Below are 27,287 nucleotides of genomic sequence, written 5' to 3' on the forward strand. Positions count from 1 at the left end.
ATACTCGAGATAAAAAAGAGAAGAAAAAGGGAGAGAAAAAAAAAGAAAGAGAAGTGGACAGATCCGTCAACGGCCACCAAGCACCTCCCGCAGGCGATCAACCATCCCGCCCCCGTTCAGCCCCTGACATCCGTATGCCAGACCAAATCCGATTTTGGTTCCGCACCAGCCGCCTCCCAGAGAAGGAAACCAAGGGACCGGCCATCCCCGAATTTCTGGTTCTATGCAGTCAGATTTGCGGAGGATGAAAATGTAACCGCCGTGTCATCCTTCCCAGACTACCCGGAACCAGCTACCCGGGAAAGCAAGTCCGCCAACAGCGGGTCAGATATCGGGCCGCACTTAGCGGCACGAGCGCCAGGCAATGTTGACCTGCTGGGTGAAAGCGACGGTGGCATCGTCGTCGGTGATGAGACCGCTGGCGGACGAGTTGGTGCTGGTGAGGGCGATGCGGTTGTTGATGTTGAGGATGCCGTTGGCGCCGCAGGGCGAGAAGATGTAGCTGGCCGTCGGGATCTGGTCGGCCTTGGTGTACACCTGGCCCTGCTCCCAGATGCCGCCGCCGGCGATGGAGGTCTGGGTGGTGGTGGTCGCCTGCGCGTCCTGGCTGAAGTAGTACGTGCTGTAGAAGTTGCCGGTGACGCCCTTCTCGAGCTGGGCGTAGCCGTGGTAGGTGCTCTCGAGGACGGAGAACTGGAAGCCGCCGGGGTACTGTTTGGAAGAAGTGTTATTCAGTGCCGTGATCAAGCCCGGTTCCGGGACGGAGGACTGTTGCTGTACCTTCAAGCTCAAGTGGAGCTGGCAGTTCTTGCTCTTCTCCGTGGGGCTGATGCCGGGTCCGATGTAGGTCTGGAACTTGTCGAAGCCGAAGGTGATGACCTACCAGGATGGGTCAGTATCTATTGGGCAGGCGGGAGCTCAGCTCCTGGGGATGGAGAGACTTACAGTCTTGTCGGGCGAGATGTTGGTGGAGACGGAGCCCTGGGGGCAGCCGTTGCCGGAGAAGGTGGCGGCGACGATCTGGATGTCCTTCGGGTCCGGGGCATCGGCCCAGCCATCGTTGCCGACGACCTGAGCGATGGGGCTAGCGGCGACGAGCGCGGGAAGGAGGAAAGCGACGGAACGCATATTGACTGATGAAGGTCGAAGCGGACGATTTGAGACCTGAAGATCTGAAGAGAGGCGGGAGCTGAAGGCTGGAAAGCTGGAAAGCTGGAAGACTGTTGTGCTGGTGGTGAGGGAGGAGAGAAGACTGTGTTGTCGATGGCGATGACCTGTCTTTATATCCCTTTCTCGCGTCCCGGCCTTCGACGTTCGGAGTCTTCGCGATCCCCTCATCCACCCCGCCTCCTTCCATACTGACACCCAGGCGGCAGATTTTCCGGCCGCGCAGGCATTGTTTGCGGCCAGCGAGTTTCCTTGGCGTCCTCTAGTCTGGTGTCGTTAATTTGCATCTCCAGATTGATGTATCCGCCCTTCGGGACCCAGCGCCCTGCCCCCCCGTCCTTGCCTCCGCGCTTCCAGAGTCGCTAGGGTTTGCATCCGAGGGCGTAAACAGTCACGTCGTGTCCGTTGGTTAGCTTGAGGCCGACGTCGTTCTCGCACGTTCTTCAGCCTTTCATGGTTCAGTGGTTCGCGGCAGGCCAAATTTACGGATGAAGTGAGGATAAATGAAACACATATTAAGACGGGACGTACAGCTCTTATGGGCTCGCCGCACAAGGTATCATCGATCCGACCAAGACTGCGCCGAGACCCAACTCGGTTCGTTTTCGGGGCCCGCTCGCTGACAAAAACCATTTACTTCGAGAGGCTGATGCTTTTTATAGAAACCCGTCTCCAGACTTTACCATGTCGACATCTCCGTCAATCGAATCGAGGCCTGTATTTGGCACTATCGGGTTTGCCGGGCGGTGAGCTGCACGTTGCATCGCACCTCGTTCCAGATCCAGTCGCCGTGTCTAGACGTCGTCGTCGGCCAGGGAGGGGGCGAGGGGACTGGCGATCTCCCTCCCCTCCCTTGAGCCGTTCAGACCCGGCACAGCGGCAGCGACGACGTCAAACTCATCGACGGGGAAATTCTTGTGCTGATCCGTCCCTGCAACCCAGACCTGACAGCCCGCCAGGAACCGGTCCAGGCTTAATGCCACCATTCTGTTCTGGGTGCACGGCTCCGTCAAGGATGCTATTTTTGTGGCAGCGCCAGGGGTCGTTGATTAAGCTTAATTGGGGACCCACCGAGTGTTCCCTGGATCGCAACATGGCGGACCTGGATCGTGGCATGGTTGCATCTTGCTGCAGTCGGGGATAGCTGGGAATGCGAGTCAGCTGACCCGGCTTCATGAGGCCTCAAGGTTCCGCCCAGTCTGTCTTCGCCTGGGATCGCCACAGCCACTGAGCCGGTGCCGTTCCTACGAGCAGGCAAGGGATGGGACACATTGGGGGTTATTATTCCGCCATCGCTAACAGCACTGTCCCGATCGTGGCCTACAAGCACATCATGCCGCTCACCCGTGCCATCCCGGGGCCTTGCCTCGGTGTTTGCCCTCGGCTATCAACAATTGACCCGCCCTGCAGGATGAGAGCAGAGGGAAATGTCAGTGGTTACAAATACGAGCTTCTTTTGACGAACATATCGGGAGGGAGAATACCGCCACCTGGCCAGCACTTTTCCTCCTTCACAGCCTTACAGTGCCAAAACTTCGTTCCCTGAGGCATCACTAGTCCAGTGTAACGCCTCCGTCCCGATGATGGAAGACCGGGTCTGAACCTTGGGACGGACCCGTACAGTGTCCCTGGTCCGTAGGAAACAGAGAAAGGTTCGATGCAACATGGCTCAACCCGGAGCAGTCCTTGTGTGCATGTAACAGAACTCGGACCAATACGTCCCGTTCGGTCACGATGGGAGGCTGACGAGACGATGCCGATCCCGACATCAGCCGTCGACGAGGTCCTTCGTCACTCGATGAGCAGCACCCCTTGGGCAACGGACGCCATCCCGAGCTGTTCCTGGACAAGGAGAATAAGGTACCCCGCATTTGTGCCAGCCAGGAAATCGGGTTCAGCCCCCAATATCTCCTTCATTTCCCATGGGAAGCCTCATTGCTCTTGCAGCTGCAGTTGCAGTGGTATCAGCCACCTGCACGGTGCCGCTCCTGCTGCGACATGCCCGGGGCTATCCGCACGCATTGTAAACAAGCCCGCTGTGACGTCTCGGTCCAACGTGCTCAAGGACCCCCGTATGACAGCTGCCTACGATATATCACTGGTGCGCTTTCAGTACGGGGTTAATATCTTGCCCTGCCCTCCCCCGCGCTTTTGGTGCTTCTGAGTCAACGTCACAAGACAAGAATAGCAACATCAGATATGAAGGTGTGAGTCGACCGAGCAACGAACCGGGTACGATGAGGGGCAGAACCCTGGGATGTCCCGCAGCATCGCATGATGTATGTACGGTCACTTGCTGCTGCTCCCTTGCTGTCTGTTTCAGTGTAACGGCATGCAAGTTCATGTTTGGAAACCAAGCCAAGGGAGGCAAGCTGGGAGCCTCGGGTTTGCCTAAACGGTATCCTCAGTCAATCCCCCGCTGCACAGAAAAACGTCGGCATTGGCGTTGCTCGACACTTTTTCCCTTTCACCCACTCGACAATTCCGTTCCTGAATCCAAGAACAGTAACACGGAACTAACCCAAAGCCTAGCCCGCCGTGGGGAAATAGAATGACAGGACGGGGGCGGGCGGAAAACCGGAAAAATAGACACCCCTCCACCCGTACCAGAGTTCTGCTACCCGCCGTTCCGTGATAAAGGCGTGTGCGGGACAGAATGTGCTGCGTCATGATCTGCCCGTTCTCCCGTCAACCCCCAACTGATGTTAGCGCGCGCCCAAAAGATTGGTACCGCGCGGCGCATGAGCTGGCCTTTTCGGGGGACCCCTCGAAGGGTGTTCGGGAATGCGGAGAATGCGGAGAACCGAGGGGCGGGCGGGACGGGAAAACAATACTTTTTTGTTTCCGTTTTCCGGGTTGTTGTCAGGTACGGCTTGTCGGTCGGCGGCGGCTATACACATGAGAAGGATACGGGGGGTGGAATACCTAGGTAAGCCTTTGCTCTCTTCCAACGCATTCAAGCAACACACACACAACGCACAACACACGAGACATGGCCATGACCACAAACACAAAAACAGCAACCATTCATTGCATCGAGTTATTCCACCCCACACCCTCTTTTCATACCCATACCCATACCCAGACCAATCCCATCATTACGCGCACCACAAACAACCCCCTCCTCACAGCTTCTCCACCTCCTTCAGAATCCCCTCCAGGTTGATGCTCTTCGGCCGCTCAATCGGCAAGCCAAGCGCACGATCCCACACCAGCTGGGCGAGCGGGCCCAGGCCGCGCGACACGCCAAAAGTGGCGGTGTAATACAGAGTCTCGTGGAAGCCGTAGTGGTGGAACAGCACGCCCGAGCTGGAGTCGACGTTGGGGTAGGGGTTCTTGGTCTTGCCGTGCTTCTTGAGCACCTCGGGCGCGATCTGGCTGTTGGTGCGGACGAGCTGGAAGACGGGGTCGTTGGCAATCTCGGGGCGCGCCGCGGCGTAGTCCATCAGCGCCTCGAAGCGCGGGTCCGGCTTGCGCAGCACCGCGTGCCCGTACCCGGGGACCACGCGGCCCGAGTTGAGCGTCGTCCAGAGGTAGTCGTGCACGTCCTTCTCCGTGTAGGAGGCCGGGATGGCGTCCTTCATCTGGATGATCCAGCGGAGGACTTCTTGAGCAGCGAGGCCGTGTAGCGGGCCGGCCAGGCCCTGTAGGCCGGCGCTGTAGCTGAGGAAGGGGTCGCTGAGGGCGCTGCCGACGAGGTGGGTGGCGTGGGCCGAGACGTTGCCGCCCTCGTGGTCGCCGTGCAGGGCGAGATACAACCTCAGGAGATCCTGGAAGTTCTCGTTCTCGCGGCCGCCCTTGCCGAGCATGGCGGCAAAGTTGTAGGACCAGTCCTGCTCGAGGTCGATCTCGGCAGGCAGAGCGCCGCCGCCGCGGTAGGCGTTCTGGTAGATCTTGGCGGCGATGGTGGGCAGCTTGGCGAGCAGCGAGATGCAGTCGTCAAAGGTGGGCTCCCAGTAGTCGACCTTGTTGAGGCCCTGCTCGTAGGCCTTGGCGAACTTGGAAGTGTAGTTGAGGGCCGACACAGCCATGGCGAACTGGGTCATGGGGTGCAGGTCGCGCGGGAAGTCGTCGAGCATCTTGTTCACGAAGGCCGGTAGCTGGCCCTGCTCGGCGAGTTCGCGCGAAAACTGGCGGACCTGGTTGACCGAGGGCACTTTACCCGTAAGAAGGAGCCAGAACATGGCCTCGGGCAGCATCTCAGTGCCCGTCTTGCCCTTGGGCAGCTCCTTCTGGCAATCCTTGATGGTGCGGCCGTGGAAGCGGATGCCCTCGTTGGCGTCGAGCACGGAGCCTTCCCAGACCATGGCCTTGAGCCCGCGCATGCCACCGATGGTGTTCTCGACCTTGACCTCACCGATGACCTTGGCTCCGTGGGCCTTGACCTTCTTGAGCAGCTCGCGTTTGGCGGGGATCACCTCCTTGAGGGTCGTCTTGAGGTCCGGCTCGGCGGTGGCGTATGTCCGGCGCGGCGCAAGGTACGAGTTTGATGTGACAACCATGGGCTGGCATAGTGCGTGCGGTCAGTAAAGTGTTTTCATCCCGAGGTGTTTCCATCGCAAGTAATGCTGCCCACACCGGTATCTGAGGAACCTTTCTCGGATGGTGGACTTACACGCAGGGCCCCGCTCAGGGCGTGACGCCCAGCCCTCAGACTCATTGCCATCGTGTGTGATAGTCTGTGCGTTCCTCCTTCTTCCTGGTTTACGGTTTGCGATTGCTTCTGGACCAAAAGAAAGCTGGCTCAGAGCTTTGAGGGTTGTTTTCTCGGTGTTGTCGTTGTGACCGCTAGTGCGGGGGAGCCGAGGATCGCCGGCGTTGGCTCTGTTTGCTGTCGTTGACGCTATCGTTGACGCTATCGTCGGCGTTAGTGGCGGAAGGTAAAAGAGCGGAGTGTATCTTTCGTTTGGTCCAAACTTCGATGCCAAATTTCGGGAGAAACGGAAATAAACTGTGATAATTTTGTGAGATTTATTATTGTCTCAAGCAAGCTGGCGTCTTGCATGTGTTCGTCACGTTCCCCCAGCTCAGCCGAGGAAAGCCGTCAACACCCCGCATGGGGTTGCCGCCCCGGACAAGCGGTCCTGGGGTCACGGCCATTGACCAATGAGTTTATGGCACCTTCCTCGGCTTTCTGGTCTCAGCACTGCCCACCAACCTTTCGTGCCTTCCTCCTTTCCCATCGCTCCGGGTGCGCGACGATCTCAAGCGGAACCCTTGCTCTTTCGAGGAAGAAGAAGATGGGTTGAACTGCACCATTCGTATCTCTTATCTCAACAACACACTACCTAGGTACCTAAGGTAGGTGAGGCGGCCGGATCTACAGTTATCGGGCGAAGAGGATCAGATGCAGAGCTCACCTGCACAGTAGCTTAGCCTAGCATGTTATGGCAGGCGTCTCGTACAAGAGGCAGTTTTATTCACAACGAAGTCAAGACCCATGGCAACTGGAAGCTGGAAGTTCGGCTGCTTCGTTGTGATATGAAGAGGTTCCAGGAGAGCCAATGGGCATTCCTTTCCGTCTTGTTCCATTCGGACTTCTTTTCAAGGAAAGTCCATCGTTACCGGGTTGCTGCCTTGGCTCTTGGATAACTCGCAGCGGTGTCGGGTGCTGCCGATGACGCACGTGTTCTTGATTGGTCTCTTTCACAGCTGCTGTGCCCCTCCACGAGGGTCCCATCGTGGGATCCTGCTTCAATGTTGCCTGTTTCCCTACCTGTTTTCCTGCCTTTGGCGACACCAGGCGCTATTTGATTAAATACCTCAGGTTTCACATTGCTGTGCTTGTCCTGCGCCTGTTCTGTCTCGACAAACCTATCCGCTTCCTTCGAAAGCCGCTCTGTTCGCCCGAACCCCGCGCGATTGCATCTGGGCATCCAGCTCGGTCTCCCTTGACACCCGCACTTGTCCGATCTCGACACCGCGCGACTCGAATCTTCTGTCGTCTCTGATTTTCGGTGACCCTTTCGTCGCGACACACCAGCTCCCTTTCAACAATGGAAATCACGGCCAAAGATCTGCTGGCGTTGTTGGACAATGACACCTCGGTCAAGCTCGCCGGGATCGACGTCGATGGCATGCTCCGCGGCAAGCTTGTCTCCAAAAAGAAGTTCTTGTCTATAGCTGAAAATGGTTTTGGATTTTGCTCTGTCATATTCGGCTGGGACATGCACGACAGGACATACATGCAGGAGCTGAAGGTTAGCAATAAGGAGAACGGGTATAGGGATATCATCGCTGTGCCAGACCTCAACACCTTCCGGCGCATCCCCTGGGAGAACAACGTTCCGTTTTTTCTGGTCAGCTTCTTTGACCCCGATACTAGGGAGCCGGTACCAGCATGCCCACGTGGTTTGCTGAAAACACAGCTGGACAAGTTCGCGACCAAGGACTACGGGGCCATGGCGGGAGGTGAGTGACAAGATCGCTCTACCACCCTGCAATAGGGCCGAGTAGCTGACGCAGCCGTACAACAGCCGAGTACGAGTTCTACCAATTCAAGACCCCAGCGTCCGATGGCGCCCCATCGACGGCCACGTACCTTGAACGGAACCCTCCCTCCTCCCTCCCGTCCCTGACCGAGGGCATGTTCGGCTATAGCCTGACCCGGCCGGTCCAGAACCAAGACTATTACTACGACATCTTCAACACATGCCAGACGTTCAAGTGTGATATCGAAGGGTGGCACACCGAGAGCGGGCCTGGCGTCTACGAGGCCGCTCTTGAATTTGGCGAGCTCCGACAGATGGCAGACCGCGCCGCCCTATTCAAGTACGTCGTCAAGTCTGTAGCCATCAAACACGGTATCACGCCGTGCTTCATGGCGAAGCCCAAACAGGGGCTCCCAGGGAATAGCGGGCACATGCATGTCTCGCTAGTCGACAAGGATGGGAAGAACCTCTTCTACCGCGGGGAAACGGACCCGAACCCGCCATACCCTGACGTGGCCGATCTCTCCGATCTGGGCCGTCATTTTCTAGCCGGTATCCTCGAAGGGCTGCCCGACGTCATGCCGATGGTGGCGCCCACCATCAACAGCTACAAGCGCTTGGTGGAAAACTTCTGGGCGCCGGTTACCGTATCGTGGGGCCTGGAACACCGGGCTGCCTCGATACGTCTGATCGCGCCGCCCACCGCCAAACCGGGGGCCACACGGTTCGAGGTCCGCGTCCCAGGTGCGGACGCAAACCCATACTACGTGATGGCGGCCATCCTGGCGCTGGGATGGCGCGGCGTCGAGAAGAAGCTGGATTTCCCCTGTCCTCCGCTAGGGAAGGGGGAGGATGTGGGAGGTGATTCTGATACAGGTGCCCGCCTCGCCAAGACTTTGCGCGAGGCGACTGATAGATTCATGCGCGAGGGTAGCATTGCGAGGGAGGTTTTCGGCGACGAGTTTGTGGAGCATTTTGGCGGGACGAGGGCCCACGAGATACGGCTGTGGGATGAGGCTGTGACGGATTGGTGAGTCCCGGTCATGCCGGCCTGCTAGCTTTCCCTACCCTTTGCTCGTTTCAGTGAACTACACGATGCGCTCGCATATGCTGACTTGTTACAGGGAGATGAAGAGATACATTGAGACTGTCTAATCTTAGGCGTGGGGACTGGGTGTGTTCAAGGCGGTTAGTATACCGATTCACGTCAGCTTTTGTGATACCCTTTACGAGACAATGACGAGGAGTCTTTCCTGACAAGTTCTTTCCCTTTTTGTCTCCATATGGGGTAAGATGCCCGAATTACCTTGTCGCTCATAGCACTCTGCAGGACACGGGGAAGAAGCTCCGGTCTCGCATCAGCGAGCAGATGCTGTCAACTTTTACTGACCTAGTTACAACCTTGGGTATGATACACGTGGCTGGGGAATATTCGCTAGATGTCGCCGAGATTCGATATGAGTCGACGAAAGGGGGATACCGAGGGCTCATCGATCGGGGACGTCGCCGATGTCGATGGGTCAGTAATGTGTTATGAAGCCGGGCAGCCAGTTGTTTCAGCCGGCCGCCTCCGTCTAGTCTATCGCAGTGCAGACGGATGTGACTTCCGGTCGTAGTCTTTGCTGTCCCATGTCCTGGCGCCATGCATATTTCAATAGCGATCGCCTGACAGCTGGCCATGCGCCATCTGCGCTTGAGCCGCAATGGGGCGCCCAACGATCTGTCGTCGACTAACGTGCTCCAAGCAGTGGACGGGGGTTGGTTTCCGCCGGTGTGGGTTCGCGCAACTTCGCAGAGCAAAACATTAAGAGGCGTCGCTAAGAACATGCGACAGGGGTCACCGGGCAGTCAGGTCTGACACTAGTTGGATGGGGCTAAATACTGCGCAATGGCGAGATGCAGAGGCAGCCGTGACCTTTCCCCATCCGGATTTCGGGAGGCTACCGCGGCTGCCGGGGGCGCCGCTGGTAGGTGACTTCCAGAGGGCGACAGCCCGCCACGTCAGATTCACCGCATGTTGCCTCTGCAGCCGGGGGGAGAATGGCAGGTGTCCGAGACCAGACCTGGCAATCTCATGGTCCGTGGCGGCGCCCACATGCGCGAACAAGGTGTTTGTTTCGGGAGTTGACTGCAGGCCGAGGAGGGCAGCAGCAAGCCGGCCAGCAGGTCGAGGCACGGGCAGATCTGACCCCAGATGGTCAGCAGCGGAGATAGGAAAGTCTTGCCCGGGTTGCATGCTGCTGCCATGCCTTTTTCTTGAAATCGGCTAGCCCAGCTTGGTCGAACGTCTACCGAGTGACCAAGATGGGCGAAGCCGAGTCGAGGAGATCAGCATTCACAAATGCCGTCCGAGTGGATGGGTACTAAACCCGAGGAAGGCAGACAAGAGTTATGAACCCAACTCGGGAAGCCGGTCGTACATGTCGAGACAGGTGTGTAGCAGCTAGTCTTGGAAGGCAGCCATTTCGGGGACGGCGTCGCCGAGACAGCCCACCGCGCAGCAGCGAGACGGGCCATCCCTGCGGTATCACATTGATACACTTTGTTGGTGGCTTCTCAGCCATAGACATGATTTCCATATCAAGCCGGAGGTCCCATGAACATGTCGGCTCAGAAAGTTCATCCCACCATCGCCAAGCTTCTCGTTCGTTCCCTCACCGCCAAACCTGCTCCCACCACCAAAGAACCCAGCCGCATCAAGCATTCCGAATCATTCTCGACACCAACCAGAAGTCCAGAACCATGGTAAGTCTCCCCCCTTCCCCTCTCACCTCCTCCCCGCTCGCCCCCTCCCACACCTCCATTGCCTGCCCCCCCTTTTTCAAACGCCAACCCCCCCCCCCTTCCCCCCGCCCCCCCCCCAAGAAATCAAACTTGAATTAAACAACAACACCGACTAACCCCCCCACGCACCACCACACCAGGCCGCCGGCGGCATCTCCCTAGCCGACCCGCTCCCCACGATCCTCGCGCACGCGCTGCACGGGCTCGCGGCGATCAAGCAGGCGCGCGACCTGAACGAGTGGCGGTCGGCGGCGGACCCGCTGGCCGCCATCGCGGGCGAGGCCGACCGCCTCGTCGCCGCCCTGCACCTCGTGCGCGACGTGCCCGAGCTGCAGACCCCCGACGTGAAGGCCGCCCTGCTGGGTCTGACGCATCTGGCTACCTCGCTGTCGTCGACGCTCATGGTCATGGCCGCGGATAGCTTGCGCGTGCGCACGCCGGTCGGGGGCGCCAGTGTTGCAAGGGCGGCGGAGGTGCAGGCCGAGGTGAGGGCTTGTTTGGAGGCGGTGCTGGCGCGGTTGGGGTGGGCGAGGAGGGAGTTTGCGGTGCTGGTGGGGAGGGTGTATGTGGGTGTTACGGGGGGTGTGAAGGAGGGGTTTTGGGTGTCGAGGAGGGAGGTGGTGGAGGTGGGGGAGAAGGTGAGGGGGGTGCTGGGCGTGGAGATGGTGTTGGCGGAGAGGCTGGGGGCGAGGTTGGGGGAGGGCAGTGGTGAGTCTTTTTTTCTTTCTTTTTTGTCGTTGAGTTTCTCGTGGTCAAGGTAATGAATGGGTGGGAAGGGTACATGCTAACAACATGGGTGGCTTAGAGGACCTCATCAAGCTGAACGACGCCGATGCTGCGCTGCTGGGACTGCCGCAGACGACGAGCGTCAAGATCGAGCAGTGGCGGGCGGGCATGAGCGACTAACGAGTGGTACGAGTAGGGGCAGGGCGGCTGTACATCTCACTGGCTTTCATCTTCTACTGTGTAGGTTCGATGGATCATGGGGCTGGCAGATTGATTTCGAGTTTGTGCATTGCGCGACGGTACTAGGGAGGCTCTCTGAATTTCAGCCGGGTTAGAGTGGGATGGTAATCAAAGGGGCGGCTCGCTTGTTTGTTTCCTGTCTCACTTGTTTGTTTTCTTCTGTCCTGCCTTTGCGGTTTCTTATCTTCACCGAGACTTGGCCGGCGGTGTCTAGCTAGCAACAGGTTGGTCATCGACACGGTGGTCGACGGGTCGTTGTTCTCGAACTAATTTGTATGAAACCTGGCTTCAGCCACTCGGCCGGAACCCGATGTTATGTCGTTTGTTACACAAGTCATCGCCTACAGAGTCACACAGCGATGATAATACTTACCCGAGACATGGGGTGCAAGTTTCCCGCGAACTGGCTGAATCTCGGGTTGTGGCATGCGTTGGGGAACTAGATCGAGTTGACGACAGGATGAAACCCAGATATCCCGGGATGGCTGTAATATTCGCTGAACAGTTTCGAAACTATTTTCTGCGTCAACAGACCCCCTTTATAATTAGGTACCGAACCAAGGATTGTTGTCTAGCTAATTGTTGACATTCGAGATCAACGGATTGGCCAAGATTTCAATCGACATCCATCATGGCAATGATAAGTGAACAATGGACTTTTAGCCTGATAATAGGCAGTTTGGCAGTCTCGAATCCATCCGAGGCTTTGACAATGAAAGGAATAACCAAAGCCCTGAAGCCCCCACTGATGCACATTCGGGGCCCCGGACTGACACTAAACCATTTTCGCAATGGGGAATCCAGGACCCCATCAGAGAGTGCGGATCGAACTGCCGTCCCCTGTCGAGCCGTCGAAGCGGGGCGGAGCCAGGGGATGCGGCAGGGCAAGCAATTCCCGAGCGAGTGAGCCGGGGCTCGGGCAATGGCAACCGACCGGTTGAAACAGTGAACTGCTACCCGATAATCTTTGTTAAATCGGACGGGGCATCCTGGCGATTGATTGTCGGACTATCAAGGTGTTAGAAACAGAGACGTCGACTCGTTATTTGCGCATTGTTGTTGGAATTCGATAAGTTGTTGGGCAATTAGGTTGGCAGTACAGAACCTGAGTCGAGCGGCTAGGGCAATGGCACCCACAACAGCGGCAGTGGCCTACGCCGGGTCGCCGGCAGGCAACATGCCAGTCAAGAACGCGTTCGCTTTCACCTTCAGCCAACCTTTCCGAACAGTCAGCGACTTTGTGCCGCGCGAACACGCCCTGCCACGCATCGAAGCAGAGAGGCCGATTTTTGTGGACAACAAGTCGGGTACGTACGGATCCGAATCACATTGGACAGAATACGAAGCAACTGCAACTAGTCAGTTGGCTAGTGATGCTGTGTTGATCAATTGGAGTCAATTGGAGTTGCATGATCCATCTGTCATTTGTCTCGGTTTGAACCCCCAATTCAGACTCCAACTAACAAAAGACGGCCGTAACAGATCGCGCTCTCACGTTTGGCCAAATCTCCAAGGATGCCCTCGCCGTGGCTGCCGGGCTACTGCGCCTGGGTCTCGACCCCAACGACATCGTCAAGTTACCCCCGACACCATCATGCCCCGCGGGCCCCGAGATCGCCCCCGTCGTGTTGATCCAACTGCCCAACTGTCTCCCCTTCGCTCCGATATTCTTCGGTACTCTGGCATCCGGCTTGACGGCCACCCTCGTCTCACCGGCCCTGACTAGCGACGAGATCGCCTGGATCCTCCAGAATGCCCGCCCTCGCGCCATCATCACCGCCACCACCTGCCTCCCGGCCATGAAAGATGCCCTCAACAAGCAGACCGACTCCTCCTTCTTCTCGACCATCCCCATCTTCACCGTCGACGCTGTAGCCGATGTATACCCCTCCGCACAACCCGCCCCACCCCCGCCCTCCGACTGGCGCGCCCTCCTTTCCCCAACAACCCCCCCAACCAAGCCACCGGTAAACACCGCTACCGTCTTCCCTCCCTCGCACGCCCCCGCCCGCACCGCCGTCATCCTCTGGTCCTCGGGCACCTCGGGCCGCTCCAAGGGCGTCCTCCTCTCCCACCACGCGCTCAACTTCTCCATCGCCTCTCTCTGGCACGATGCCGACTACTACGGCGCCAAGCCCCAGCGCCAGGTCTGGCTGGGCTACGTACCCTTCTACCACGTCTTCGGGCTGTGCAACGTCCTGCTCCTGGCCGTTGCCACGGGGAGCACCGTGTACACGATGCAGAGCTTCAACCTCGAAGTCGTGGTCAAGGCGATCCGGGACCGCGGCGTCACCTACATGCACATGGCGCCGCCCGTGGCCGTCATGCTGGCCAAGGCTGCCGTGGTGGAGCCCTACGCAAAGAATGGGGGGTTCAAGACCGTCGTGGCGGGCGTGACTGGCGGTGCGCCGCTCGGCCATGAGGTTGTCGAGGAGGTGTACAAGCGGTGCGGGTTCCGCGTGCGGCTCGGTTACGGCCTGAGCGAGACGTGCAGTACCTCGTTGCAGCGGGGGTGTGGGGAGCGTGAGATGCGCGAGCATGCGGGGGATACGGGCCGGCCGCACTGGGGCGTCGAGGTCATGATCGCGAGCGGGGAGGGGTATGCGAAACGGGCCGGGGAGAAGACCCCCGTTGCGGCGGTGGATGTGGAGGGGGAGGTGCTGATCAGGGCCGATGGCCTGCTCTCGGCGTACTTGCCGGTCGGGGTGTTCTCGGGGAGCCCGCCGGACATGTCGGTTACTGAGGATGCGCTGACGGCTGACGGGTGGTTCCGGACGGGGGATGTGGGTGCGCTGAACGCCGATGGCAGGTTGCGCATCACCGACCGGCTGAAGGAGCTGATCAAGGTGCGCGCGTACCAGGTCGCTCCCGCGGAGCTGGAGGCTGTGCTGTGCAGCAGCGAGGCGGTCGCTGACGCGGGCGTCATCGGCATCTACGACAAGAGCGAGGCGACCGAGTGGCCGCGCGCCTTCGTGGTGCCCCGGGCCGGCAGAAAGGACATGTCGAAGGCTGACCTAGACCAGCTGGCCAGCCAGCTCAAGGCACTGGTCGAGAAGCGTACGGCGAAGTATAAATGGCTGATCGGGGGCATCGTGTTTGTCGATCAAATCCCCAAGAGCCCGAGCGGCAAGATTTTGAGGAGGGTGTTGAAGAACGGCGGTAAGGAAACCGAAGGCGTCGAGGTGCAGTTGTATGTGAAGAAGAAGCGGGACTCCAAGTTGTGAGGGGGTCATTGGAAAGGGTTGAAGCATTTAGATCGGAGTGTACGTTTAGAATTGCAGACTTGTCCCTTTCCTGATGCTTACAAGAGCGAAGCCCAGTTCTCAGTTCAAACTAAGCTATCCGCTGCCCGATTTCTTGGGCGTCCAACGCATATCCCTCTAAACGTCTCAACGCCCTCCAGTACAGATAGATGGCGGCGTCGATGTTGTTGTCCTGGTATCAGGAAAGAAGAAAGGAAATAACATTTCAACGGAAGATGCTTTCACACATCTTTGGCAAAGATAGTCCCGCCAATCTACCCTATGTCATCCACCCATTCACGCCCCCTCCCACACACGCACCCCATCTGCTGTCCCAAATCCTGGTGGCTTTAAACTTGACTTGTCCTCCAACATATCAACCATGTCTGGCCGATATAGCGTCTAGTAGAATAAGCCATCAACGACCTCGCCGGGACTAGGAGCTCCTCCTCGTCGGTCCCAGAGAGTGTGGATGGTTGGTTGATGGTCCGTGAATCATGCGGGCTGGTTGCTCTTGACCAACGGCTGGCGGGCGTTGAGGCGGCCGTGGCCTGGTGTCGTGGAAGAGTGTGTGACCCTGCAGATGGGTATTGAGAGAGCGACGGGGGAGGAGGCGGAGAGGGAGAGCCATTCCCGGGGGCGGCGCTCATCAGCGACGGGGCCAGTACCCACCGCCACAGGCGCCTTCATGTACAGGTGCTCCCTGTTGGTCCAGTGGCGTGGCATCGTGGCGCGGCCGGTCCCCTGGTCGACCGGAACACGATCCGCGGCGATGTCTCGGTAGTGCTGGTGTACTAGGGCACCCCGCCGCGGCAGGAGGGACGGTATGGCTGATAGCAGCGCGGTCGAGAATGCAGCGTTGTCGAGGATGCTGGCGGTGGAGGTGATGGGGCGCAGGCAGGCCGCGTCGGCGACAGAGTTATCAACCGAAGCCTTTGGGCAGATGTCGGCCCTCGTCGCGGAAGTGAGCGGCCGTCGCACGGCGCAGTCAGAACATATGTTAACGGCCACTCAGACCCAAGGCACTTCAAGTCTTGAAGAGACGGCAAGGTAGCTACGGCGCCACCGTTCTAGCTAGCCGGCTTAGGTGTAGCCTCGTCCGGGAGGCGAAGCGGACCGCCGCGAGGTCAAGGTTGGAGGCAAGCGGGTTGGTGGTGGCGGCGCGGGCGGACACCTGCGGGAAGGCTGCTGAGGGCCGGGCGCAGCGCGAGGGGTGGATGGGTGCGGTGGGCTAGTGCTCTTGTTTGGTCGGTAGGCGATGGGGCCCGCGGCGAAGGGGACTCCGGGCATCTTGTGCATTAACCCTGGGAGTGGTGTTAGTGATCAGGGTATGTGAGAGAAATAGGGGGAAAGTCAAGGTTGCAAGTCCAGAGGCCGAGGGCGGTTAGGCATACATATCACTTGTATCCAACATCTTTCTCCTGGTCACCCGCGTAAGCCAGCACCTCGGGCATGGGAATCTCCGTCTAGTGTTTGTGATGATGTTCAGAGAAGCTACAGGTCCGGGAAGAGAAACAAAAGGGGAAATCCGGGGAGGAACCATACCATCACCGATGCGATGCACCCGCACGGAACGGACACCAAAGCCTATCATCTAGCCAAAAGCCGCCGCGGCCTGGAAAAGCACTTTTGGCTCAGTCGCTGTTGGAAAATAAATCTTTTCAAGAGGATGCCTGGGAGTCCCTCACCCGTGCCCTCATACCTACCTGTTTGGTACATGTACATACATGTAGGCATCACACCCGCCGCTGCTCATAGGCCAAAATACATCTGTCCTTATGCCCGACTGCTCTCAGCCCCCAAACGGCACGCTGGTGTAGGGCCCGAATCAACCTGAAATTGGACGTATGGGGGGCAATTGGAGGGTGACTTTGAGCCCAGTACAACCCTCGAGCCTCGTCCCCCATTCTTGTGCAGATGTCTCGATCTTGGCTACAAGGCCACAAGCAATATATATCGTAATGTCTTTGTAAGGCCCCCAATTGAAACCGAAAGAGTCGACACATGGTCCCCTGGGGCCCTCGTTCTACATCTTGACAAGTGCATGAATGATGAATCTATGCTGGCCGGTCTGCAAACACATAGCACCAGGCACACACAAAGGGGATCTTCGTCGAAGACTTCCCAGGTCATACCTGGGCTGCTGGGCATTACCAAAAGAAAACAATCTCGACTGGAAAACCCCGCTTCTCCAAGTTGTCTGTCACTGCTCCTCACCGCCTACCTATGTGATGGGCAGTTGCCAGTGCGTCAGTGAAGCTGTTCAACACTAGGTAAGAAAGCCTTAACCAAAGCATGCCAAAGCCGCCGGCTCCTACAGCCCTATTTTATCAGAAGCCCGGGTTGAAGGTTTTGGGAGTCCGATTTTGATATTCTATCTCTATCCTTCCCTCCCCAAGATGTTCGTCTACCGATTGACTGCCCTTGCAAGTTGTATTTCCCTGTCCTGCAACGCACTGCCTTGATACTTAGATACCTACCTACTTCCCCAGACACCTACATGTACATGTATGGGGCCCATGATCGACACAAAAGCATGCGGGTACGGCGGCAAAACATCAAAATTCGAGTTTTCATTAGTGGGCGTTCGTTGCTTTATTAGACCTTGAAAGCTTTTCAGCTGCGATCTTGTCCCGGGAACGGTTAGGGGCACGGTTGAAAACGTGAATCTATCTACCTACATGTAGGTGTAGGTCGGTTGATACCTGATCGAAGCCCACAGAACCAAAGGCATGCATCGGTAACCTCGGCTACCTTGTTGAGAAGATGACCCAGTGGCTTAAGAGCTCCAGTAAAAAGCGGAGGAATCACGAAGACGGTGTGCTCGTAGCATCATCTTGCCAGACGGGCAGCCCTGCAGAAGCACATCCGTTACAACAACCCACATACCATACCTGATCAAGATGGGATCATCCGGTCTCAGATTAGGTGCTGGGAGAGGTACATGTAGGGGCCGAAAAGTCGAGGCGAATCATTGACTGTGGGTGTTGATCCCACAGCAACCCCGCGGCACCTACTTTACTTGTGACGACCTTATGAAGCTGACTGCAAAAAAAGCTAGAGCGCGTTATCCGCCGACTGCTTTACTAGATGGAAAGTTAACCTCACTCAATGGATGTGGGGTTGGGAATCATGCAGTGAGTTGGGTCGTGGTTTGGTATGAAGGTTGGTGACAGCGGAGCGGGATTATAAGAAAACACTTTCGTCCTACTTGCTCCATCCCAAAATAACCTTATGCTTCGTTCATCAACATCTGCATCCAACACTCTCACAGAAAAGAAACCTCTTCAGCAACACCAAGATCAGTCTTCGACCCAACAACACATCGTGAGACAGGAAGAGGTTGTCGACCACTGCTGGGACTTCTTCAAATATGACTTCTCCTGAGGTTAATCTCGAGGTCCGGGCCCTAGAGGGCGTTTCAGTCTTCAGGGGCATCTCAACCACAGGCGGGACACATCCTCTTCTCAACACCATTGCCATTGTCAAAGGAAACGGAAACATCAACAAGCTAAATGAACTGGCCGCCAATGGTGCGACGGTCCTCAGTGACACCCGCGTGGTCATTGACTCGCTAGCCCGCCAGGCCATGGCGGCCGTTGCCAACAGCGAGGAGCTGACCACCAAGGGTAACAAAACCGAGAGCTTGATCGAGCTGGCCCCCCGCAAACATAAGGGCATGGATTACCCCTTAATGAAGCTCTCGACCACAGACACGCCCCTGGAGGCCCCCAAGAAACGCGCAGAGCACATACTCATCCTCGGGGCCGGTGTGAGTGGCCTGATGGTAGCGTGGATGCTGCTGGACAAGGGCAAGCGGGTCACCATCTTTGCCGACGACTGGGCTTGGACCAAGGATTTCAAAAAGTCCCGGATGACTTCGCAGATCGCAGGCGCGCTTTGGGAGTTTCCCCCCGGTGGCTGTGGCCTGACCGAGATTGAGGAGGCCGGCAATGGCTGGGCCACGGTTGCCGACTACCAGGAGTGGGCGTTGCAGAGCTACGAGTTTTACCACAAGTTCGACACCGAGGTATCCAACCCACACGAAAGATACGGAACATCGCTTGGACTACGATTCGCGAACCTCCATCAGTTCTTTTACGATAGCGGGTTTTCCGAGGATGAGGAAAAAAAGCTGGAGAAAATCAAAGAAGCCCATGTCGACAAGAGAATGCCGGGATCGAGCGTCAAGGAATACAAGGATTTGGCCACGTCAGCCGAGTTCAAAGCCCAGAACGTGGTTGACCTAGCAAAGACTGGACTTAAAAGTGGCTACACCCACCGAGCCCCCATCCTCAACACTGACAAGGCGATGGCGTACCTCATGGCGTTGGTGAAGGCCAAGGGCGCGAACCTGGAGACGCGAACCTTCAAGGAAGAGGAGGGGACCATCTTGAAATCTGGGGAGCAGCTTCTAAAGGACCACCACGCGCATGCCATTGTGAATGCCACGGGTCTCGGCGCTGGCAAGTTGATGGACGACACCGATGTGTATCCGGTTCGTGGAGGTGTCCTACGCGTCGACAACACCCGCAAAGGCCAGTTCAGACACCTCAACGACGCCTACTTGGTTCCCGCCCAGAAAGATGCCAACGAATTCCCGACCAAGACCATCTTCATCGTCCCCCGCAGCGATGATGTGCTTTACGTCGGCTCCATCATCCAGCCCAACAACCGCGACAAGAACCTGACGCCAGCATCGCCCGAGGTCGAAGCCATGTGGGACCGGGCCGGCGACTTCATTCCACGTCTGCGCCATGCCGGCCTGGTGCCCGAATACCCCTTCGCACAGGGTCTCCGTCCTTTTTCCAAGAAGAACGCCAAGGTCAGGGCCGACGAAAAGGCCGAGTTCCGCCTGGTGCACAACTACGGCCACGGAGGATCCGGTTGGACACTGGGAATTGGAACCGCCCGGTGTGTTGTTTCTATCCTCGAAAAGTTGCTGGGGGTGGACCCCGAAAGCATGCTGAGGGGGGAGACCATAGAGCAGACGAAGAGAGATGAGGGCCTCGAAACCATGCCGGCGGAGCAGAGCAGAAAATGGACGAGGGAGAAGCACATGGAAGCATTCCACAAGTTTGTCAAGGAAGTTAACACGGACGTTTACGTCGAACCAGAGTCTGCAGCCGCCGCGGATCAGGAGGAATGAAGAGAGCGTGGCATGAATTCCGGGCGCCACGTTCGGGGGCCTAGCTTTATTTCTTTAGCTTCAATGTAATCTATGGCCCTATTCGTTCAGCATGTCAGTGACCACGATGAAACTACCACGCCATCAGATCGTTCGAGGTGATTAGTAGTAACATCCTTTTTCCCACCTGTTCCCCTCGATTTTTCCCAGCCCCTCGATAACTTCATGCATCCCCATTTCCTGAACTTTCAGCCGCAACCCACGCTTCTCGCCTAGTGTAGTTATTCTAGGAGCTTGGCTCGAATTATTGCGCGGTGAAGTTGATGGGCTCAATGCGGTCCCGGCTGCGTGGAAGCGAGGAGGAAGCGAACAGCAAGCGAGCTGACTGCGTCCAATCGGAGAGGCATGGGGCTGCCACGCGGAGCAGTGCAAGGGGGGCTGACTCGGCTGTGGCCGGGGGGCGCCGAAAGCGTGCTCGCTTCTTTGGATAAGGCCTCGGTTAATTCTAGGCTTGGGCGATCAATGATGGGGGAGAGGGATTAGTTACGAATAACTACACAGTAGTTAGTTATGCTCGTGCGCCGTGATGTTTATGTCCAGTTCCAGTATGTAATCAATTTGCCTCTTTTTCAAACAATGACCGAGACAAAGTAACACCCGGTGACCCGACATTATTCGGAACCGCCGGGTCCAGGCCGTTGATGCAACTGCAGGCTGTGAATGCATGCAAAAGTGCGGGATTCGAGGGTGGAGAAGAGTGGTTTTCGGATGCGCTCTTTCCCTCCTTCCCTCCTTCCCTCTTTCCCTCTTTCCATCTGCTGCACACAAATTGCAAATTGCGGACATGGAAGTATTTCCGGTCTGGCCCGCAAGTTGACCGGAAGTTGCCCACAAATTGCACAAGCTGCCTGCCTGAGCCCCGCCGGATTCGCGCTACGAATCCACTGTTCCAGGTTTGGAGATTGCTGCATATCACTTGCTACCCCATCCAAGATTTCAAGGTCAGACACATGTAGGGATGAGGGGGACGGGAACAAGCGACCCGCGTCCGTCCCATCATCCCCGTCCCTTCTTTCGGGTCGCACAGTTGTCAACCCACAGCCTATAAGCAAAGAGGGGGAGAAAAAAAAAAGACGATGCATTGTCCGATGGCCCGACGCAAGCAAGGAAGCAAGGTAGGGTAACACAAACAAAACCACCCGATGCTGCAAGACACACTTACTTCCATTACTTCCATGCTTTCCGTCCCGTCTGTAACGCTAACCCCCACGAACCCCGGCTTGCTGTCGGATTTTGAGAAAAGGAACTTTCCCCGCTTCGGTGGCATCTCCGAGCGAATCCACAACCAAATTCTCTTGCAGGGACTTCAGCCGCGGCCAGGGGGGGTTGCGACCCACGCGGCCACGGTTTATTCCAGGAGAATGAGATGGCGTGAACGAGAGGCCCAACAGCATGGAGCCGAGAATGGAACCGGGCATGGAAGCCCCTGTGCTGCCGTATTCTAGCGCTGCGCGTCCGCGAAACAGGAAGAGGGAGGGAGCGGATCAGGGACACACCGGACCGCGTATATAGACCCGAGTGAGACACCACCGTCACCGCTTCGTGGAAGCTCTCGGGGAAAGAACGGGAACCGCGGGACCATTCTGACTTTCTGGGAGCACCTTCTCCCAACTGAAAGATTTTGTGAACTTTGTTCCAGTAAGGGGGGGACAACCACCTCACTCACTCAACAGTCACAACCCAAACACCATCACCACCACCACCACCACCATGCGCCGCAACCTTGCCCTCCTGGGGCTCACCCTCCCCGGCGCCTCCGCCCGCTCCGTAGCCGGCTGCTCGGCCGTATGCAGCGAAGTGTCCTTCGACGTCCCCGTCACCAGCGAAAATGTCCTCTTCTCGTCCCCGCCGGATCCCAACAACACCACGGCCATCGTCGACTTCATGCTCTCGGTCTGGCGCGGCACCCCGGCCGCCACCAACGGCACCCTCACCGTCTCCGACACCTTCACCATCAAGGGCACCTACTGCAACCCCAAGAGCACCGGCGCCAACAAACCGCCCAAGGGCCTCCAAATCCTCGTCCACGGCATCACCTACAACAAAACGATGTGGGCCGGCTTCGGCTTCTCGCCCTCCGACTACAGCTGGCACACGGCCGCCACCTCGCGCGGGTACGCCACGCTAGCCCTCGACCGCCTCGGCCACGGCGCCAACCCGCAACACCCGGACCCCCTCTCGGTCGTGCAACCCCAAGTCCAAATCGACATCATGCACGCCATCTTCGCCGCCGCGCGTTCCGCCACCGCCCCGCTCAACGCCGTCCTCGGCCGCGTCTACGACAAGGTCGTCTTCGTGGGCCACTCGTACGGCGCCTTCCTGGGCGCCGCCCTGGGCGCCCAGTACCCGGCCGACGCGGACGCCCTGGTGCTGGCCGGGTATAGCAGCTACTTCGACTTTTCGGATATGATCGGGGCGGAGTGGGCCAGCGCGGCAGACCATGACCCGGCCAGGTTTGGGGGTTTGGCCAAGGGGTATGTTGCCATGGCGGACGAGACGCAGCGGACCGAGACGTTTTACGTGGGCGGGTATGATGCGGCGATTCCGCCGGTGGATTTTGCGTATGAGGATACCCTGACCGTGGGGGAGATTGGCGCGCTGGCGGCGATTCTGGGGCCGGCGGTCGGGTACACGGGCCCCGTGCTGGCGGTGACGGCGGTGGAGGATGCCTTCTTTTGTGAGGCGCCCAAGGGGAAGTGCGAGGCGCATCTGACTGCGACGGCCGACGCGTTTCCGGATGCTGAGAGCTTTGACTACTTTGCCCCTGAGAATACCGGGCACGATCTGACGCTGCATTACACGGCGAGGGACACAGCTGAGCAGGTGCATGACTGGTTGGATGGGAAGTTGTGAGCGGGGGTTGAGGGTTGAGGGGGGCAAATACATGAGAGATAGAAATGCACAAAGGATGCGAGGAACACAGCACTCGTTTCGCGGGATTGAGCCCCATGTTCTCTGCCTTGGCGGTAGAGGTTGTGTTGGGTGTGCGTCTGAAGTAATTATCCTCACAGAGTGAGGGTGGTCAAGGGTGCAGGCGAGTGTTGCCTCATTCATTCCCGGGAGAGTGGTTTGCTCGTGGTTGAGTTCTTGATTGCACTGTCAAGATCACCACCTGTGGTTTCGTCGGTTTAGAGATACGAACCTGTAATTGTGGGAGCCGAATATGGGGTGTCCAGCCCAGCCGAGAAACAGGAGATGCTTGTAATTGAACCCCGCTGACATCATGATATGGTTGAGGTAGGTCTGAAAACAGACTGGTACGTATTTACCTTACTCCACAGTTTTGTGTAATCTCATAGGTATCTTACTTTGACGAGTGCAGCGTTACTACGAAACAACTGTACAAAACAACAATCTTAAAGGCGAGGATTGATATCCTGGCTATCAAATTTCGTAGCCAAAGGCATGCATTTGTGATTCAAATTTTATCACATTGCTCCCCCAATCCAAAGCTTATTCAGTAGGCTTTTTGAATTGCCCCCGAGTTAGGTACCTACTCAAAACACAATTTCGGAAACCTGTTGTTGTCAACATTCGTCGCGCAGAGGATCCATTCAATGTTGTCATTTATTGCCTGTTTCACAACCAACGACATTAGTCTCCTCTCCTGCACACTTCCCAAATTAGGCGCGCTTCTCAGGAGAATACATTGACCAAAAAACACGCGATTGGCGGACTCGCCCAAGCCCCACGCTGAATCGAATCGAGTCCAACGGAGCTTGTACAACTGTCTTCGAGGATTCAACTTCTTCGGCGCTTCGGCGTCTGCGCGCCAATCACATCAACCGGCATCACGCTTTTCGGCTTCACACCTGCGGCCCGTTGGGATTCGGGGCTGAAGCTGGAGAAAACTAACTACGATCAGGCTTTCCATGTTGGCGTTGTCGTGTTGGCCCATTCCATCGACCAACGGCTGACCGCTATTAATAGACTTTTCCACCACAATTGCCGATATACGAATCAAACATGGGCGCGCGGTCCATCTCAAGCGATTGTCAATGGACAAAGCAGTTTCCCTGCCACCGCCCCCAACTCGAGCCTTGAACAGCACTGCAGCCACCTCGAGACTGCGGCCAACACAGAAAGGCTTGCTTTCTCCGCATTGGAGGTCGGGTTATCTCTCATGGTCTGGGGCTACCGTCTAACCCCGAAGGCTGGCGCGGTATCATCAACCAATAGAGCTTGACCCCCAGACTCAAACCCGTAGGGCTGGGAGCGGAAGAGTGCACAGCCCAGGAGGCAGGGCACCGGGACTGGTTTTACGTAAGAATCATGCATCTTTCTATTGGACTAAAGAAGTGTGTTGTATGCCAGATCGTTCCCCAGATTCAGGATTGCATGTGCATATGGTGGTTGCAGACAACAGACCGTGGCTGATATCATCGGACCAACAAGTTGAGACACGCCCAATGCCCGGACACGAGCGGGTCGACAAAGCAAGAAATAGGTCCAACAGCTCAGGCACTCTCTGCACCGCCTCACCGCCATGATCCATCATGTTGGATCACTTGGGCATCCGTCCGACCTCTTCCAAGTATCTCCGATCGCAATGCTAGCCTGGCCTCGGTGATGGGTGTGGCAGAGCCTTTGCCATCTTTGATCACACCCTCACTATGGCATTAGTATAGCCCTGCCCATCAAGAGACCCAAACCGAAGCCAATCGGGGAATAGTGTTGTGCTTCGCCCAATTACCACGTGCATGGTGGCCATGAACCACGACGCCCGACCCGGCAAGGACACCAGTGTCCCGGATTCTACCCACTGTGACCATGCCATGCGGTTGCTACGCCGCTCCCGGGCCGTTGCCCAACAAGACGGGCTGATCTTCCAAGTGCTCGGATTGGCCTCGGGGACCGGTCGTCAAATCCTACTGCTAGTGGCAACAACACCATGCACAGCAACCACCTCGAGTTCCGATCACCAGCCATTCATGACAAGCCACATCAGCCCTTGAGCTGAACATGGCTGCTTCCAACCCCGAATATTGAGTTATTCTTGGATTACGGATGGAGATGCATGGCAATCTTCGTGTCGGTGTATCGCAGACCTTAGGAGAGTGAGAGTGAGATTCTGTATGATCAAGTATGTCTATAAATCACTGGATCCGGGCGTGTTATCCAGTCCTGTTCCAACATCCTCATCACATCATCACCACCATCCTCTACTCCCATCAGCACTTCGCTTCCCTCAACACTCATCTCTCATCTTACATCGAGGTGGAACACCTCTGAGCACACATCATGCTCTACAGCACCTTGTTCTTCGCCTTCCTCGTCGGAGGAGTGGCAGCTTCCCCTACAAACCCCAACACCAACTGCCCCAATGGCGTCTGCGGAGGCGTCTGCGGCGATAGGTAAGTGCACGGCCATCCACCCCACGATCTCCGGCCCAGTCTCACTAACACTGCACACAGCATCGTCCAAGCTCCCAACGAGCAGTGCGATCTTGGCCCCAAGCTGAACGGCGCCCCCAACAGCGGGTGCAGCGCCGACTGCAAGATCGTCCCCGTCTGCGGCAACGGCAAGGTGGACTCGGGCGAAGAGTGCGACGCCGGCCACGACAACGGCAAGCCCGGCTCCGGCTGCTCGGCCGACTGCAAGTGCCTCCCTGTGTGCGGCAACGGCAAGGTCGAGGACGGCGAGGAGTGTGATCTCGGCCATGACAATGGCAAGCCTGGGTCGGGATGTTCTGCCGAGTGCAAGAAGGCCCCTGTCTGCGGTAACGGCCAGGTTGAGCACGGCGAAGAATGCGATGCCGGCCACGATAATGGCCAGCCCGGCTCCGGTTGCTCTGTCGACTGCAAATGCCTTCCCGTCTGCGGCAACGGCAAAACTGAGGCCGGTGAGGAGTGTGACCTGGGCCACGACAATGGCAAGGCGAACTCGGGCTGCTCCGCTGAGTGCAAGAAGACGCCTGTCTGTGGTAACGGCCAGGTCGAGAATGGAGAGGAGTGCGACGAGGGCAGCAACAACGGCCAGCCTGGCGCCACCTGCTCCAAGGAATGCAAGAAGGTCGCCGTCTGCGGCAACGGCAAGCTTGAGCCCGGCGAGGAGTGCGACCTGGGCCATGACAACGGCAAGGCAAACTCTGGATGTACCAACGACTGCAAGACGTGCCCGGTCTGCGGTAACGGACAGGTCGAAGCCGGCGAGGAGTGTGACCTAGGCCACGAGAACGGCAGCCCCAACTCTGGGTGCTCCAAGGAGTGCAAGGCCGTTTCCATCTGCGGCAACGGAAAGGTTGAGAACGGCGAAGAGTGCGATGCGGGCGAGGATAACGGCAAGCCTAACTCCGGCTGCTCCAAGGACTGCAAGACGGCTCCCATCTGCATCTGCGGAAACGGCCGGGTTGAAGAGGGCGAGGAGTGCGATCTCGGCGACGCCAACGGCAAGCCCAACTCGGGATGCTCCAAGGACTGCAAGGCCACCCCTATCTGCGGCAATGGCAAGGTCGAGCACGGCGAGGAGTGTGACGCCGGTCCGCGCAACGGCGCCTACAACAGCGGCTGCGCGACCGACTGCACCATCTGCGGCTACTGCGGCGACGGCATCGTCGACCACCCGCAAGAAGAGTGCGACCTCGGCTGGCAGCTCAACGGCACCCCCGGCGCGGACTGCTCGGCCAACTGCACCACCAACACGACCCCCTGCGGCGAGTGCGGCGACGGCATCGTCCAGCCCGGCGAGCAGTGCGACGACGGCGCCGACAAGAACGGCAAGCCCAACTGGCGCTGCGGCAAGGACTGCCAGTGGGCCTCCGGCGGCCCCGTCTGCGGCAACGGCATCACCGAGTGGCCCGAGGAGTGCGACGAAGGCACCGAGCTCAACGGCGGGCCCGCCAGCCGCTGCACCGACACCTGCACCCTCAAGGAACCCTGCGGCCCGCCCCGCCCCCCGGTCTGCGGCAACGGCGTGGTCGAGTACCCCGACGAGGAGTGCGACGACGGCTACATGAACGGCCAACCCGGCAGCAACTGCACCACCTCCTGCGAACTCCGCACCTGCCACGCGGGCTGCAACGACGACGACACGCCCGCCCCGCGGTGCGGCGACGGCAAGGTGGACGCCTCCACCGGCGAGGAATGCGACGACGGCGAGTTCAACAACGGACACGACTGGTCGTCGTGCGACTGGCACTGCAAGAAGAAGACGACCGGAACGGGCCACTGCGCGACGTGCAACCCCAACCCCTTCTTCAACCAGTGCACCATCACGACGTCCTGTATCGTGACCCCCGGCGAGCGCAACTACTGCGCCTGCCGCGCCGGCTACCGCGCCAACGGCCTGCTGCCGACCGATCAGCGGCAGTTCCGCCTGCAGTTCGAGGGCCAGGGTTACCGCGTCTTTGTCGCCCCCGGCGTCGAGTGCGATACCCTCTGCTCGAGCCCCCATCCGGGTCCGGACTCGTGCCAGGAGGTGCCCGTGAGGGAGGATTGTTAGGTATTTACTTAGCTACCTGTCTGCCTGGAGGTGTTTTCTTGTAGGGGGGGTGGTTGGGGGTGTGGCTCA

At 58.0% G+C, this 27,287-nt stretch overlaps 11 protein-coding genes across 11 annotated transcripts; 7 read left to right on the forward strand and 4 right to left on the reverse strand.

Annotated features, from left to right (window-relative positions):
* Window positions 1-342: 342 nt before the first annotated feature.
* On the reverse strand, window positions 343-1,128 carry F5144DRAFT_492379 (uncharacterized protein; the record flags this gene model as incomplete). Its single annotated transcript, XM_066785913.1, has 3 exons — window positions 343-711; window positions 781-879; window positions 946-1,128. 3 exons carry the CDS (start codon window positions 1,126-1,128, stop codon window positions 343-345), a joined length of 651 nt encoding a protein of 216 aa, XP_066642201.1.
* Window positions 1,129-1,421: 293 nt separating this feature from the next.
* F5144DRAFT_325829 (uncharacterized protein) lies at window positions 1,422-2,568 on the forward strand. The gene has a single exon (XM_066784090.1). The coding sequence runs from the start codon at window positions 1,706-1,708 to the stop codon at window positions 2,309-2,311; it is 606 nt and encodes a 201-aa protein (XP_066642202.1). The 5' UTR covers window positions 1,422-1,705; the 3' UTR covers window positions 2,312-2,568.
* Window positions 2,569-4,180: 1,612 nt separating this feature from the next.
* On the reverse strand, window positions 4,181-6,191 carry F5144DRAFT_325771 (citrate synthase-like protein). The gene is made up of 2 exons (XM_066784088.1): window positions 5,783-6,191; window positions 4,181-5,672 (listed from the first exon to the last, which is right to left on the reverse strand). The coding sequence occupies exons 1-2, from the start codon at window positions 5,831-5,833 to the stop codon at window positions 4,293-4,295; spliced, it is 1,431 nt and encodes a 476-aa protein (XP_066642203.1). The 5' UTR covers window positions 5,834-6,191; the 3' UTR covers window positions 4,181-4,292.
* Window positions 6,192-6,790: 599 nt separating this feature from the next.
* F5144DRAFT_325806 (uncharacterized protein) lies at window positions 6,791-8,833 on the forward strand. The gene is made up of 3 exons (XM_066784089.1): window positions 6,791-7,578; window positions 7,644-8,628; window positions 8,723-8,833. The coding sequence occupies exons 1-3, from the start codon at window positions 7,164-7,166 to the stop codon at window positions 8,751-8,753; spliced, it is 1,431 nt and encodes a 476-aa protein (XP_066642204.1). The 5' UTR covers window positions 6,791-7,163; the 3' UTR covers window positions 8,754-8,833.
* F5144DRAFT_325767 (uncharacterized protein) lies at window positions 8,773-9,707 on the reverse strand. The gene has a single exon (XM_066784087.1). It carries the CDS (start codon window positions 9,423-9,425, stop codon window positions 8,913-8,915), a length of 513 nt encoding a protein of 170 aa, XP_066642205.1. The 5' UTR covers window positions 9,426-9,707; the 3' UTR covers window positions 8,773-8,912.
* Window positions 9,708-10,200: 493 nt separating this feature from the next.
* On the forward strand, window positions 10,201-11,288 carry F5144DRAFT_604940 (uncharacterized protein; the record flags this gene model as incomplete). The annotated part of the gene is made up of 3 exons (XM_066791390.1): window positions 10,201-10,242; window positions 10,523-11,090; window positions 11,188-11,288. 3 exons carry the CDS (start codon window positions 10,201-10,203, stop codon window positions 11,286-11,288), a joined length of 711 nt encoding a protein of 236 aa, XP_066642206.1.
* A 1,237-nt stretch (window positions 11,289-12,525) lies between these two features.
* Window positions 12,526-14,572, forward strand: F5144DRAFT_493410 (uncharacterized protein; the record flags this gene model as incomplete). The annotated part of the gene is made up of 2 exons (XM_066785974.1): window positions 12,526-12,655; window positions 12,831-14,572. 2 exons carry the CDS (start codon window positions 12,526-12,528, stop codon window positions 14,570-14,572), a joined length of 1,872 nt encoding a protein of 623 aa, XP_066642207.1.
* Window positions 14,573-15,085: 513 nt separating this feature from the next.
* Window positions 15,086-15,880, reverse strand: F5144DRAFT_631889 (uncharacterized protein; the record flags this gene model as incomplete). Its single annotated transcript, XM_066792473.1, has 2 exons — window positions 15,086-15,542; window positions 15,708-15,880. The coding sequence occupies 2 exons, from the start codon at window positions 15,878-15,880 to the stop codon at window positions 15,086-15,088; spliced, it is 630 nt and encodes a 209-aa protein (XP_066642208.1).
* Window positions 15,881-18,269: 2,389 nt separating this feature from the next.
* F5144DRAFT_537593 (FAD dependent oxidoreductase-domain-containing protein) lies at window positions 18,270-19,739 on the forward strand (the record flags this gene model as incomplete). The annotated part of the gene is made up of 2 exons (XM_066787079.1): window positions 18,270-18,749; window positions 18,792-19,739. The coding sequence occupies 2 exons, from the start codon at window positions 18,270-18,272 to the stop codon at window positions 19,737-19,739; spliced, it is 1,428 nt and encodes a 475-aa protein (XP_066642209.1).
* A 1,923-nt stretch (window positions 19,740-21,662) lies between these two features.
* F5144DRAFT_492375 (Alpha/Beta hydrolase protein) lies at window positions 21,663-22,631 on the forward strand (the record flags this gene model as incomplete). Its single annotated transcript, XM_066785912.1, has 1 exon — window positions 21,663-22,631. One exon carries the CDS (start codon window positions 21,663-21,665, stop codon window positions 22,629-22,631), a length of 969 nt encoding a protein of 322 aa, XP_066642210.1.
* Window positions 22,632-24,863: 2,232 nt separating this feature from the next.
* Window positions 24,864-27,251, forward strand: F5144DRAFT_326145 (uncharacterized protein). Its single transcript, XM_066784091.1, has 2 exons — window positions 24,864-25,132; window positions 25,193-27,251. Exons 1-2 carry the CDS (start codon window positions 25,020-25,022, stop codon window positions 27,216-27,218), a joined length of 2,139 nt encoding a protein of 712 aa, XP_066642211.1. The 5' UTR covers window positions 24,864-25,019; the 3' UTR covers window positions 27,219-27,251.
* Window positions 27,252-27,287: the final 36 nt, after the last annotated feature.

Source organism: Chaetomium tenue (assembly GCF_020726465.1).
Source record: "Chaetomium tenue strain MPI-SDFR-AT-0079 chromosome Unknown F5144scaffold_5, whole genome shotgun sequence".
Taxonomy (NCBI): Eukaryota; Fungi; Ascomycota; class Sordariomycetes; order Sordariales; family Chaetomiaceae; genus Chaetomium; species Chaetomium tenue.

Bases quoted from the DNA above. Each gene is read 5' to 3' on its own strand.
- F5144DRAFT_325767 (XM_066784087.1), bottom strand. From the start codon at position 9,425: ATGTTCTTAGCGACGCCTCTTAATGTTTTGCTCTGCGAAGTTGCGCGA.
- F5144DRAFT_325806 (XM_066784089.1), top strand. From the start codon at position 7,164: ATGGAAATCACGGCCAAAGATCTGCTGGCGTTGTTGGACAATGACACC. The intron at 7,579-7,643 runs GTGAGTGACAAG...GCCGTACAACAG, and splicing joins CTACGGGGCCATGGCGGGAG to CCGAGTACGAGTTCTACCAA. The intron at 8,629-8,722 runs GTGAGTCCCGGT...GACTTGTTACAG, and splicing joins GATGAGGCTGTGACGGATTG to GGAGATGAAGAGATACATTG.
- F5144DRAFT_325771 (XM_066784088.1), bottom strand. From the start codon at position 5,833: ATGGCAATGAGTCTGAGGGCTGGGCGTCACGCCCTGAGCGGGGCCCTG. The intron at 5,673-5,782 runs GTAAGTCCACCA...GCACTATGCCAG, and splicing joins CCCTGAGCGGGGCCCTGCGT to CCCATGGTTGTCACATCAAA.
- F5144DRAFT_326145 (XM_066784091.1), top strand. From the start codon at position 25,020: ATGCTCTACAGCACCTTGTTCTTCGCCTTCCTCGTCGGAGGAGTGGCA. The intron at 25,133-25,192 runs GTAAGTGCACGG...CACTGCACACAG, and splicing joins GGAGGCGTCTGCGGCGATAG to CATCGTCCAAGCTCCCAACG.
- F5144DRAFT_325829 (XM_066784090.1), top strand. From the start codon at position 1,706: ATGGGCTCGCCGCACAAGGTATCATCGATCCGACCAAGACTGCGCCGA.